The sequence below is a fragment of the Mirounga leonina genome, unplaced genomic scaffold, assembly GCF_011800145.1.
Source record: "Mirounga leonina isolate KUSES-001 unplaced genomic scaffold, KU_Mleo_1.0 Mir_174, whole genome shotgun sequence".
In the NCBI taxonomy this organism is placed as follows: domain Eukaryota; kingdom Metazoa; phylum Chordata; class Mammalia; order Carnivora; family Phocidae; genus Mirounga; species Mirounga leonina.
The window spans coordinates 12,660,161-12,673,849 of NW_023270451.1; the positions used below are offsets into that span (position 1 = coordinate 12,660,161).

Here is a 13,689-nt window from a genome sequence, read left to right on the forward strand (position 1 = left end):
AGTATGCAAAGATACCAATAATTGTGTTAAATACAATTTTAAGGCCTTTCCATTTTTTAGGCAATGATTAAAGGATGTCCCTTCTTATAAATATACATTTCTCTAAATGCATTTGTTCCAGCTGGAATTTCTAAATACTCTTAAGTACAAAATTAAATTTGAGTACCAAATGTAGCTTTTAAAAAATACATTAATATTTCAATATCCTCATAGGCAGAAATAGCTTGATAAGGCCCATTTATATCAAGAAACATGGAATAAAGACTGACAGTCTTCTGTTATTTGATAATTGTATGCCACATAAAATTACATATTTTCTGTTTATTAGAGAATCTAGAATTCTAAATATATCAGCATCCAGACTTTTCAATGTTCTTGACATAGTACATAATCAAAATATTAAGAAAAAGTAAAAGGACATGTCTCACTGCTAACTTTAAATGAGAGATGCAAAACTGATTTTTATTTTTTTGTATTTTAAGCATCCTCCTTAAAATACATTGCTATTAATGCTACAGATTCTGAGTTTCCCTTTTGGGTAAAAAAGAATTACAACTCTCCTGGATTATAAAACATACTCCCCTGTGTGTCTGAGTGGAAGCACGAGTAGGTATGTTTTGCTTACCTTTGCTCAATATCTAGATTATATAGAGAATGAGTAGAAACAGAAGTGTTTCTGTGAGCTCTCTAGTACTTCTTTCACTGAAACATGACTCCCTGATTATAGTGCTACCATATCCTTTAAAGGACTCCAGGTATTCGCCACTGCCATCAAATTTTACCAACTTGACAGGCACTGTCACGTTTTTAATACAAAGAACTTAATGTTTCTTTCAAGAACATTACTAATAATGCAAGTTGTACTTCATTTTACTTGAAATTCAGTATTTTGAGAGTGTTTAACCTGGAGTATCAATGAACACATAGTACATGTTGTTGAATACAGCCGACATTCTTTCTTTTTTTAAGGCTTAATAATATTCTGTTGTATGTATGGACCACATTTTCTTTATCCTTTCATCTGCTGATGGATATTTACGTTGTTTCTATATCTTAGCTACTGTGAATAATGCTGGAATGACTCTGAAGGATATTATGCTAAGTAAAATAAGCCATCAAAGAATGACAAATGCTCTAGGATTCCACTTAAATGAGGAATCTAAAATAGTTAAAGTCACAGAAACAGAGAGTAGAATGGTGGTTGCCAGGGGCTGTGAGGAGGGGAAATGGGGAGTAGCTGCTCAATGAGTATTAACTTTCAGTTATGCGAGATGACTAAATTTCAGAGATGACCTCTACAACATTGTGCCTACCGTTAACAATAACTGAACCATGTACTTACAAAGGTACCAGGAGACTAGATCTTGTGTTAAGTATTCTTATGACAATAAAAAAACTAAAACAAACAAAAAAGGCATAGCATCAGTCCAATAAGATATAAGTGGTACAATATCAAACATAAGATTTATGTCACCAGAAAAGCCACATGTTATGATGGTTATAACAACAGATTTACTAGTTGTGTGATGATATAGGTATGCTGCTGAATGACCCTGAAACTTCGTTTCCTAAATTGAAAAATGGAGATAACACTTCCATCACAGAGCTGTGAAAATCAAATACCATAATATTGATAAAGCTATCAAGCATCCCAATACTGACAGCCATTAATAGTAATAAACATAATGAAGAAATAATGGGGAGTAGTTATAGCAGGAAAGAAACTTAAAAGAATAACAAAGGATAAATCAGGTATATCATTTTCATAAAAATTTCACAGAATCGGTATAAACTATAATGTAATAATGAAATTAAAAATAAAGCCTGGGGCGCCTGGGTGGCTCAGCTGGTTAAGCGACTGCCTTCGGCTCAGGTCATGATCCTGGAGTCCCGGGATCGAGTCGCGCATCGGGCTCCCTGCTCGGCGGGGAGTCTGCTTCTCCCTCTGACCCTCCCCTGTCTCATGCTCTCTCTCTCTCTATCTCATTCTCTCTCTCAAATAAATAAATAAAATCTTTAAAAAAAATAAATAAAGCCTGGATTTTTCATTAAAATCACTGTTTCTAAGTACTATATACTATCTTATTTCTTTCTGTTAGCTGTTTTTTGTTTGTCTTTTTATTTTTTAAACCAAGTGTGTTTGAATTGCTTTCACATATGCATTACACAAAATAGCACTGTCTGGATTTACAAGCTTGGAGAAATGCTTTTGTGATACACTATGGGTGAGAAATTCACCTAAGTTTGTATATGACAGTTGGATGTTTTATGCACAACATAAATTCAGCTTATTTGTAGACTTAGAAGTGAAAATTGAGTGTTTATGAACCACAGTATGCTATAAAACATACCTACCTAAGAATTGGGAAACCATTTTTTCATTAGAGGATTTAAACATTGTCCTCTTCTCAATTGTATTTCACCTAATGGCTTATGAGATTTGGATATTATTTTTATTTTTGTTTTCCAATGAGAATTTTAAATATTATTCAGTATCTTTCAGTTAGTATTGTTTCAGGCTCTCATCATGTCACACTACTCAATGTTTGCCACAGTCTCAAAATGGACATATCTAGATGTCCATTCATCACCCTGTACCCCCACCCATTTACATTTACACCAAAAATATGTTTACACAAAAATATGTTCCAAAACTAATCATGGCAGTAACAGTAGTCTTTTCTTAAAATTTATATTGTTCTTGACTAGCATGCACAAACTCAAGTTGATCCTAATTTTCCAGCCTCTTTTGAAATCACTATACTCTCTGCATATTGGGATATTTGCCATTTCCCCATTTATTACCCTGTCCTTTTATTCTGTCCTTCTAGTCTTTACTGTCTTCCACATCCATCAATACTTCACCCATTTTTCTAAATCCAGCTAAAATGTGAACACCTATGTTAACTTCATGAAATCCCCTTATTTACAGCCATCACCTTATTGAAACAAGGCACACATTATTTTTGAAATATAATAAATATAACACAAAAGTCCCACATTTAATCCCTTAAATTAGAGTTAATGACTTTATCCCTTCTCTCCCACTGCATGTTGTCGGTACTTCCTTTTAGAAGAGAAGGTTTGGATTTAGACACAAACCACTGAATAGGATGCTTGCCTCAGGTACATTCCAAAATACCCATGAAAACCTTAACTTTCTCAACAGTACAATGAGAATCTAAGAGTACCTAGCTTATCAGATTTTGTGAAGACTGAATGATTCAGGAACACATTCAAAGCAGCCATCCCAGGCCATATGTTTATTACTCAATAACTGCTGTTGGCCATATAACTGTTATTATTACTGATGTTTTCACCTATGTTGAAGTTAGATATTTACATATATATTCGCTCTTTAGGGGTAGACATTTGTACTTACATTCCTCACCATTACTATTAGGATTTTGCTTAGGAAAAATGTTTCCTATATTTTTATTAAAGTCAGTTTTCTCTCTATTGAATCAGTCATCTGAATACAAATTACTCCCAAGCTCACCTGGGCACTGATTGTAGCAAGTGAGCAGAACTGCAGCTACAATTCTAAAGAACCCAAGATATAAATGTTAAGCCTCCATTTTTTCCTAGTATACCCTCAAATCTATTTAATAAATAAAACTTGTATTCCAGAAGTTCTGGTTTTCTCATTGTGTCTTTCCTTTTCACCTCAGTGCTCTTCTCATCACCTCACGCTGATTCTCATCACCAGCCTTTGTTATTGCTACTTCCCCAACTCTCATCCTGTCCAAATTGATCACATGTGTTACGTCTAGAGCAGCTGAGAACCATGAGGAGCCCTAGACCGGGGACATTACACTAGGGCAAGTAGAGTGTCCTCAGATGTGAACGCTGGGAACAGGGAATGCTATCTGCTTAAAACCTACCACAAGGTATCTTCATAGTATGCTGTCAGAGTTACCTTCCATCATGTATTTTCTAACAGTAAGTAAATTTGTAGAATTTATGTTCTTCGTGATTAAAATTAAATACCAACAAAACTAGAAAACAAATACGATTAAAATTAGCAATAGTAATGCAATGTGATAATGATATTGTGTATTCTAAAAAGTAAATACCTTCTTGCAATATGAACATAGTTCTAGTGTCCAGAAGCTACAGTCTTTGGGCCTAGTAGTTCAACCCTCCTCTGTGCTCTGGAATGATTTAATTTCTAACCACTTTTCTCTATTTCAACCACAGCAAAAACTTCCTTCACACAGCCCACTCTGCCCTTACTTTGGCCTATTCTTGGCAGGAGTACATCATTTGCATATCAAGTCAACCTTTGTTTCTTTCTCATTAGCCCAAAAAATTAAAGGAGTGTTCTTGGCACTCACATGATCATAATCCTCCAGCAAACAAAGAAACTAAAATCTTAACGTTTTACGCGATTGTGAGGTAGTTATCCAAATAATTTAGAACGTACTTATATTATTTTTTCAGATTATCATCAAAGTGAACCATCTGCAACAAATCTACAAGATAGCTTGCTGATGCCCATTTGAAACACAATGCAAGAGAAGGCAAATATATTCTGATCTGTGGAAATTCACCTAAGTTCATGCTGCTATTTTTCTTAAGTTTCAAATACATCAAACTAACACCTTTCTCCCCTATATATCCAACCTGTATTTCCACTATCTTAAAGTTTGGTCCCAAAGAAAATAATTTAGGCAAGGGGACAAAGAGATAAAGGAAGAAAAACACACAACCAGAGTTCAAGGGCAAGGAAAGTGTCATAGTGGAGGAAGGAGAATGGAGCAGAAGATAAAAATGGACCAAGGAGGTGAGCAGACAATGGGGTTTAGTACTACTACTAACTCTGTGTGTTTCCTGTAAAATGTAATATTGGTAACAAACAACTTAAAGTTTTTATGGATAGAAATTTTCTCTTGAAATAGATTATATGAGGAATGAGTGCAGAGGAATCAATAAAAAAAGGGAAAAAATGGAGAAAGAGTAACGGGTAGTATACACCTCCAGTGATAAGCTAGATCCAGTAAATGTAAGGTCTTTGATCCAAACTACCTATTGAGAGTTCATGAGAAGAAAAATATTTTGATTGATATGCTGTATATGAGGCAGTCCTTATATCTATACTGATTGTGAACGAAGATGCCATTCAGAAACTGAGTACTATACATAATAAAGACTTTTAATAAGTAATTGATAATGATGTCATTGCATCAATATGGGTGGCCTTTAGAAAACTGTTTAATTTTGTCCAAATTATTTTTCTGGCAATAGGTGTACCAGATCTGATAAAACATGAAACTAAATACCCCATACAAGTTAAGAATTGAATGCTAACATTTCCATTTTTATCTGGCATTGTTCTTAGGACTAAAATGTAGTGAAATATTGTGAGGGGAAAAAAAACACATTTTACAACTGAACCAGATAAGTGGTGGAGGGTAAAATAATATTAATATCATAACTAAGGTGTTTTCATATCAAATATTTAGTCAAAAAATAAAATGGTGATTAGAAACATTTTAAATAGGGTGGTGGGGGATTTCTGGCACTCTCTGACTCTTTTTTTGTACCATTTGTGAACTTTTTTTTCTTTTCTAGTCTTGTTTCTAATCATAACTTAGTTCTGCCTACTACCTCACTTAGTTACTAGTTCTATTACTTTTGAAAAACTGTCTTATTGCTAAAATTTAGAGTTTAGAATGTTAATAGTTCATGAAAAAATATATTGCTAAGCCGTTAAGTTCACTCAGAATCTATGAACTATGATGCTTTTCCTCAAGTACAAACATCAGGGTGTTTTAAAATTTAATTTGCAATATAAATGGTGGTACTGTTTATTCAGAATGGTAACTTGTACAGGTCTACCTTCCAATGTTATCCAAGCATTGAAAGATTAGGAAAGAGAAACCTAGAAACCAACGTGGACTTGTTCTAACCACGTTTTTCTCAGTCAGGAGCACAAATGAGGAACACGCTGCCTCTGGTGGAAATAATGGGTATCCAAGAAGAAATCTCCAAGGAATCCTGAATTTTCCCACCTAGGTTAGCCAACTACAAAGTAAATTCAGACTCCAATGTATGACCTAAGAAAGATGGAAAGATGTAACCTGCCCAAAGTAACTCCTCATTGTTTTACCAAGATATCTAAATTTCTCAACTTTAGTATTTCCTCTTAGAAATAAACTTGGGCTCTGTTGGGGTAAATAGCATACTGCATTGAGAGAGATAACTCAATTAGAAAAGGTAAGATTAGATGTATAAATTAGTCAACAGAGCACTAACTACCACTTAAATACCATTTTGGCCTTGGAGATTGTAACTAAGAGCATTTGATTCAAAATTTTGCATAAAAGCAAAGCCTTATTCTTGGTGGAAGGGAAGAACCAGACAAAACATTTTATTTTATATCTAGATATATTGGTTGTCATTGTAGAAATGACCTTGGAGATAGCCATTAAGCTTCACTGCATTTCTTAACGTCCCTTTGGTTCTATCATAAATTGAGATCATGACATTATGAGAGTATTTATAGAGTTAATATTTTCCAGCTCTCATCTGGGTCCATCTTTCTTTAGATTTCCTGCCCAGTATATAGAAAAGGCCCATTTGGAATTGGAGAAAACATCCAGAGACTTTTTTGAAAAGCTATACTCCTCCCAAATTCATACATTTTTTTATTAACAGATGTAAATTTGAAGGGGAAATACCATATACTATAAGCCGTTTGGGAATATTCTGTCTCGTAAGGATGACTTACACTTTTCATTTGAATGGCATGGATGCTGAGAGCTTAAACTCAAAACTCATCTGTACTCGAGCTCTGAATCATTCCTTCCGTGAACTCTGTGTGCATTTTTATGATAAACACACACATGTGTATAAAGTATGTGACCTCACTGGCAGTTATCTGCAGTGTCAAGTACCATTGGCAGATACCCAAGAATTGACTGACACACATCTTATAGAACTGGAGTTAATTAATAGGCCTACCAATTCCCAACTGTACTACAGGAAACAGAAAATCTGTTTAGTACAGTAATCAATGACATACTGTGTGTGGTCAGAAGACATTCACTACATGGCAAGAGTAGATTTTGGAATACAGTATTCAGAAGTGTAAATATTGCTATTAAAATGCTAGGAGGCTAAATTAAGGTCTATCATCATAACTGGAAGACTAAGCAAGGGTTTTCTCTCTTTTTTTTGCAAACTGTTTATCATTATTTAAAGGAATTGTTAATTTCCTCCTACAAGATCTGTGGCTATTAAATGATAAAGGGAGTCTTGATTTGCCTCAAAAGTGATGTCTTTACTTCTGTGGCATTCAGTCATCTAAAATGGTGAGTCCATAGTATCATTTTCTAACAATGAGTTTCAACAATTTGGGGAACCCAACGTAAGATAATGAGTTATTTTAATGAAAGAACACTGCAAAGAGAAAACTGAATGTTAAAGTGTCTCCAAAGGCCATGATAAAAGTGAAAAGCAAAATGTCTTTTTTGTGTGTGATAAAATTATCTGTAATATGCAAAGGCAGGACAGAGGTTTAAAAAGGATACTATTATTTTATGTAGTGTGAGGCAGGTAACAGCAAAGTATTCGTGCTACTTATAAACTAGAATATAGGACAAAGATACGTCCTGTTCTATATGAAAAGCCATCCGGGTAAGTGAAAGTTTCAAACTTCGTGACAGCAAATCCAACAATCCTAGTCTCAGTCCTGTTCACTATGTTATATCTTCCTCTTCCAGTCTTTCCATTGCTGTCATTCTTTTCCTAAGGGCATGAAACACACCTTCTCTCTTCTTCTCAACTTCACAAACAGCATAACTGTCTAAATCCAAGGGCAGGATTTTAAATTTCTCTCTTACGGCACCTTAAGCATTTGAAAATTAAATTTTATGTTGTCTAGACAAGCTATCTTGATAATATCTTTTCCAGAATTTCCTAGATTGACTGTCTAGACTGTCCTATATTCCCACAGATGACTGCATAATCATCTTCCCTCTGACCTCCTAAAGAGTCTGGAACAGTATTTCCCAATATATAGCTGCCATGCAAATCAAGATCATTGAGCTTCTGAAGGAGGACCTCTCTCAAAAGTTTTGAGTTTCAGAATCTCAGGAAAATATTTGCATCCCAATAATCCTATCTCAAAGGAGATTAGAAGGAAAGCTTTATTTTTTACTTCAATGGAAGAAATGGCCTCCTCCATTTCCTGGGTCCTGGCTCCAGACCCTATACTCTCCTATCCCCTGCCCACCCATAAAGGGAGCAATGAATAGTTGATGATTTATAAAGGAAATATGCTGTGAACTCTACTAAATAGCAACTTCAAAAAGATTAAAAAAAATATTTTGGGGGAAAATGATAAAAATACAAGAACAAGATATGGTATCTTAATTTAAATGGCCATCAAGATCATCTAAGCTTCAAATTTTAAAATGAAGGGAATTAAGATAATTGCAAGAATCACCTGGTAAAAATGAGAGCCCAGTGCAGTAATTTATAATATCTGATAAAGTGAGGTACAAGGTGGCACTTACTAACATGAAAGACAGCAACAGTCTGAGATGCAGGTTTATATTTTAAAAATGGTAATTGATGTTTTTTCAGTACCTACTACCTATTAGACAATGTTAAATTCCCACAAAAGCCATATATAAACAGAGACACAAAGAAAATCGTAGCTTGTTCCAGATCAAGCATCTAGTCCCAACTGAGGTCAGACAAAAGCCCTGCACTCTGGGACACAGGACATGTGTTTAACAATGATGGGATTAGAACTCCTTGAGCTTCTATAACAAAAAATGTCAGTGGGTCATGCCCTTACTAGGGGGGTTGGAAGGCAGTTGGAGTCAACCTCTCATTTATAATATACGGACACTGAAGATCAAAGGGGTTCTTTTCAATTTTGTTTTATATACCATGAGACAGAGTCTCAGAGAAGTTAAGGAATTTTTCCAGTGCTCCAAAGCTAGTAAGCTGTAGAACAAGATCAGAAGCCAGATGTGACTCCACAGCCCGTGTCTTTTCTACTAACCTGTGCTAGGGGCTAAGCTCTCCTGATTCCATTGCCCTGTACAGCATGATCTCTGACAGACTGAAAAAAAGTGCAATATGATGTGGAAGAAGTTCTCTAGGGCTTTCTCCTGAATACGGAATAGTGGGGCCATTACCCCAGGCCTACTTTTGGGGGTGCCTGACTATAGGAAGACTGAGAAGGAAGCAAAGAGGGAGAGATTTATCCAGGAGGTGTTAAAAAGTTAAGCATACAAAGTCTCCTGGACCATGTGCAGGAAATTATTTCTAATTTCATCAGTATGAAACAAGTAATTTAAGTAGAACTGCCTTTCCTTAAAGTTAGTTTTTACTTAAAACTCCTGGATATTTCAGCAAGTATACTATACATGCTTGTATCGGAGAGGAGGAAGGATGCACTGCGGGAAATAGGCTGATGAGGAGCAAATGCCTGCACTGGTGAGACCTTGGGGAAGTGTTTTAATCTTTCCAGGATCATCAGTAAAATAATAATATCTGTGTTTAGTCTAGAAACCACATAGTCTTTAAGGTGTCTCCTTATACAAAGAAGATATAGCACAAACTGTTTTGATTTCTAAGCCTTTAGGTTGAAAGAACATTTTTCCATAACTTTGGGATACCTTAAGAAAATTTAGGGAGAGAATCTATAAAGAAGTGGCTAACAGGTAAATTATCTTTTATCTTTAGGATTTCAGAAATATTTGGGGAACAAATCTTTTATCTGTTGAGTATTTCCGAATTCCAATTTGAAAGAAAATTCCGTCACAAATGATTTTCTCACATGAATGCTTTTGTTCTTCTTGGCATTTTGTACCAAAAAAATTACAAAAGAGCTGATAATTGAAGGCTACTGGTATGCTACTGGTATATTGGTAAAGCAGTATGGAACTGCTTTCAATACTCTTACGTTTTCCTTTAAATACTTCCCTAATCTCTAGTTTTACTTAAATTTACCTAACTTTAATTTCCTCGCTAAAACATCTTTTATGTACAACAAATTAAACATTTCTTTTTCTTTTCCATGCTGCTAAAATTACACCTCAGAATACAGAAACAAAGCAAAAACACAAATGTGAATAATTTAGGTCAAACATGAGATCCGATCATTGTGCACATATATGACATCCTTCCCTAATCCCTAGGCAGAAGAAAACAACTGGGGTGGCAGACGCTTCTGGCTGGGGATGGAAATGGAGGGGAGAACTGGCAATATACAAATGAAGGAGGAAACAGTACACATTCAGCCTGCTAACATCTGCTGCACATGCAAAATGGACTGGACTCTCTAACCCAAGGCGAAAGCAAATGCTTGCTTCCTTCCTTCTTCCTGTTCCATAGTTACTGCTGAGTGATGGTCTCATTCTTTTTGCACTCACAGATTAAAATTAATAACAGCGTCTGAATTTGAAGTAGATCCCACTGAATAGCAAACCAGAAGCTAAATGAGCTGAAGAAATTAGTAATGAAGCATCTGAATAGGAAGGGGTCATGGACACAAATATACCATTTGTTTAAAAAGCCAGCCTTACCTCAGGATGATGTCCAATTTCAATGTAGGTGCAAACTGGATGAAAAGCCCCTGTTCCACAGGCGTACAAGTGAGTCTGATTATAAGCCTTAAGCACCTTGATGAAATTAGCACATTCTTTCTGTAAAACAAAAGGAAAACGAGTGAGTTCTAGCAGTCAGCATGACCGAGGGATCCTCGAGAGCGCTAGGCATGCTTGAACAGATTTCTTTTGTGTCCTTTTCACATTTTTAGGGCATATTTTTCTATTGTTTGTTCATATTATTAAATGAACTAAAATACAGACATTCTTTGGGGGCTAATAAAATATTCTCTTCCATCATTGTTCACTTATGAACAATTGCAATTTATTTATACAAAAGTAGAATAAAGGTATAGATCATCAATAACTACAGGTGACTTTTCTAGAGATGAGCGGAACAGGGAATTACATGGTTAATTAAAGACATTTAAAGAATACACTGGTGAAATTACTTTGCAAAAATCAGCTGTAAGTTTAATTTTAGAAAAACAAAATAAAAGATAAAACAACTTTCTATTAAACATGAATTTTAAACATCATTAATAACCAATAGTGATGGGCAGATGACTTTGAACTTCAGTTCTGCTTATTGGTAAGCTCTATAGAGCCTAAGAAGGTAAAGCTGCCTCCTCTCGAAAATGTCACTTCAGCCTCAAAGACAATGTGGATATATTTATATGAGATAGAGAAGATGTTAGAGTATAGAATGTCTATAGGTGGAAAGAGTGGGTATAATTAACAAATATTTTCAGTAGTTTCATGGACATCCTGAACCCCCACATGGATCACCTGCCCAATGAGCCATGAATCCCCCAGGTGAAGAACAGTTAGTTGTAAGAGGATATTCTAGTCATATCTTATTATTATTTATAGACATTTAGACATCCCTGCCATTTTATTTTCTGAATAAAAGATCACTTAAAAATAAAATAGGCAGTTAACTCAGTAGAATTTAAATAAACATTTGGAAGGAAAAAATAAATAAAATGGACAGAGCTATTTATATTCTTTCTATTTATTCTATCTGTAGGTCTTGTGAAAGAAACTGTTTATCTGTGAACAGGAATTTCAGCCTTTTGTCCCTGTTGATAAAAGATCTGGGGGAAAAAATCAGATAATCAGAATATAAACTGATAATCTTATTGCCCAAATAATCCAGAGCAGGGAAGACTCAATTTTTGCAAAATATTTTTAAACAGATGAATCTCTATCAATATTGTAAAAAGAAAATAAAATGAAAAGAAAAACCCAAACTGTCAAAACAGCTTCAAATAAAATGTTAGTCTTTTAACCATATAACAAATATTAAAAATTGAATACATATGAATAGAAAATATGAGTTCATCATGGAATACATAATATCCACTTTGAAAAGAGTCAAATGTATATTCACATGCTAAATAATAAAAACTTCATTGAAAATTATTTTGTTATTGATCATAGACCATCCTCACTAATTTTATATTTTTGCCTATAAACATTTGGAAATAAGAACCAAATATGTAACTAGAAATGCAGACAAAGATGAAAAGCAGACTATATTGCAAGCAAGGCTGGCAAACTAATTGAAGGCTGAGTTGATCCCAGCACCTCTAAGTGTACAACACTCCCAAATTCACTCTCTGTGACGTGACTTTTCAAGTGAAAGCTCAGAACACATTTGGACTTTCATAGTCACTTAGAGTTTATAACTGAGGTGTTACAATAATGTAAGTACATTTTCCACATGACCTTTATATTCTGTGTTTGCAGCTGATAATTTTGGTTTTACCTCTATGCCCCCAGAAAATAAGGAGCAGACAACCAAACTTGAGCAGAATAATTGTTATTTAAATTCAAATAATTGCTTTCCATCATCTCTGATTTTTCTGGGATGAAACCTATGGATGTCCTATAAATATACTCTTCCAAAGGTGAAGTAGACCAATTTAAGGTAAAATATGTAACTTCCTAGTTATAACTCCTCATTACTTTCTTAACACAGGGTGAGTATTTTAGAGGAGTAACTAAAATAAACATCTAATTTCTACCACTGTTTTGCCACTTCGATCCAGACTCTCTTGTCTGGTAAAGCATTTTAACATCTAAAACTAAGCTCTGAAATCAATTAATTTTGCAAGTTGCTATGAAGAAAAATTTCCTAACTTGAAGGGTATATAGATCTTACTCATATTTAAAGCTATGTCTGAGATGAAACAGATAAAACCTACCTTCCAAGACTCTCAACAACAAACTCCCCATTCTCTAACAGTTTCTCTCCTCCCAAGAGGCTAGGGCATGAGTCTAGGCAGAGGAAAGAGGTTGTGGAGAGGGAAACATCTGATAAACTCATTTACAAATGAGGCATTCATGAGTCTTACCCAAAGGATTTATTTGGACTTTAAAGGATATTCAGTCATTTGCAAAGAAGTCATTTTCAGGAAAATGTTTTACGGCACCCTCTTTTTTGAAACATGTAGGTGGCCACATACTCTGCTTTTACATAAAGACAGCCATCTCTAATTGTGGACTCAATATTATAGCAGTCATGATTATAAATAACCAGTTCCGGCACCATATGTTGAAGCCAAGAAACTGGCTGTGTATATATTGGTAAGCAAACGAATATTCTAATAAATAATAGTGGCAGAACCAGATGGATGTCTTGTTCATTTTAGAGAAGAACAGGGTTTCAGTTTGTCTGCCGTGCCTTTAAAGATATGCATGCAATTTTGAATACAAACTCAAATTCTCTAATCCCATTAGTAATACCTAAGAGCATCCTAGAAATGGGAGAATGGATCCTAGTTCTCCACAATAAAAAAGAGGAGATATTTTATAAGCATGGATACTGGTGAACACAAATGAAGACTCATGTCATCTCTGTAAGTGTTATGAATCCTAAGATCATAGAATTTGTGAGTTCATATCTCTTATAGATTGGGCAATTGATTAGCAATAATTAATAATTAAAAACTCAGGGTTCTTGAAAACTATGGAATTGAGCTACACTGAATATCATAATTTTGTTTCCCATTAACTGTCAAAGAAGCATCACTATAGTATGACAGCTATCCCCCTACAGAGCTGCTGGGAAAAAACAGTTACGGGACCAGAGCTGTGATACCTGGCTAAGGGTTCT

At 34.9% G+C, this 13,689-nt stretch overlaps 1 protein-coding gene across 1 annotated transcript in view; it reads right to left on the reverse strand.

Moving 5' to 3' along the window:
• SEMA3A (semaphorin 3A) overlaps window positions 1-13,689 on the reverse strand; it is a 204,055-nt gene that overhangs the window by 115,753 nt on the left and 74,613 nt on the right. The window contains exon 4 of the mRNA XM_035020474.1: window positions 10,548-10,667. Within this exon, the coding sequence (XP_034876365.1) occupies window positions 10,548-10,667 (120 nt within the window). The remainder of the gene's footprint in view (window positions 1-10,547; window positions 10,668-13,689) is intronic.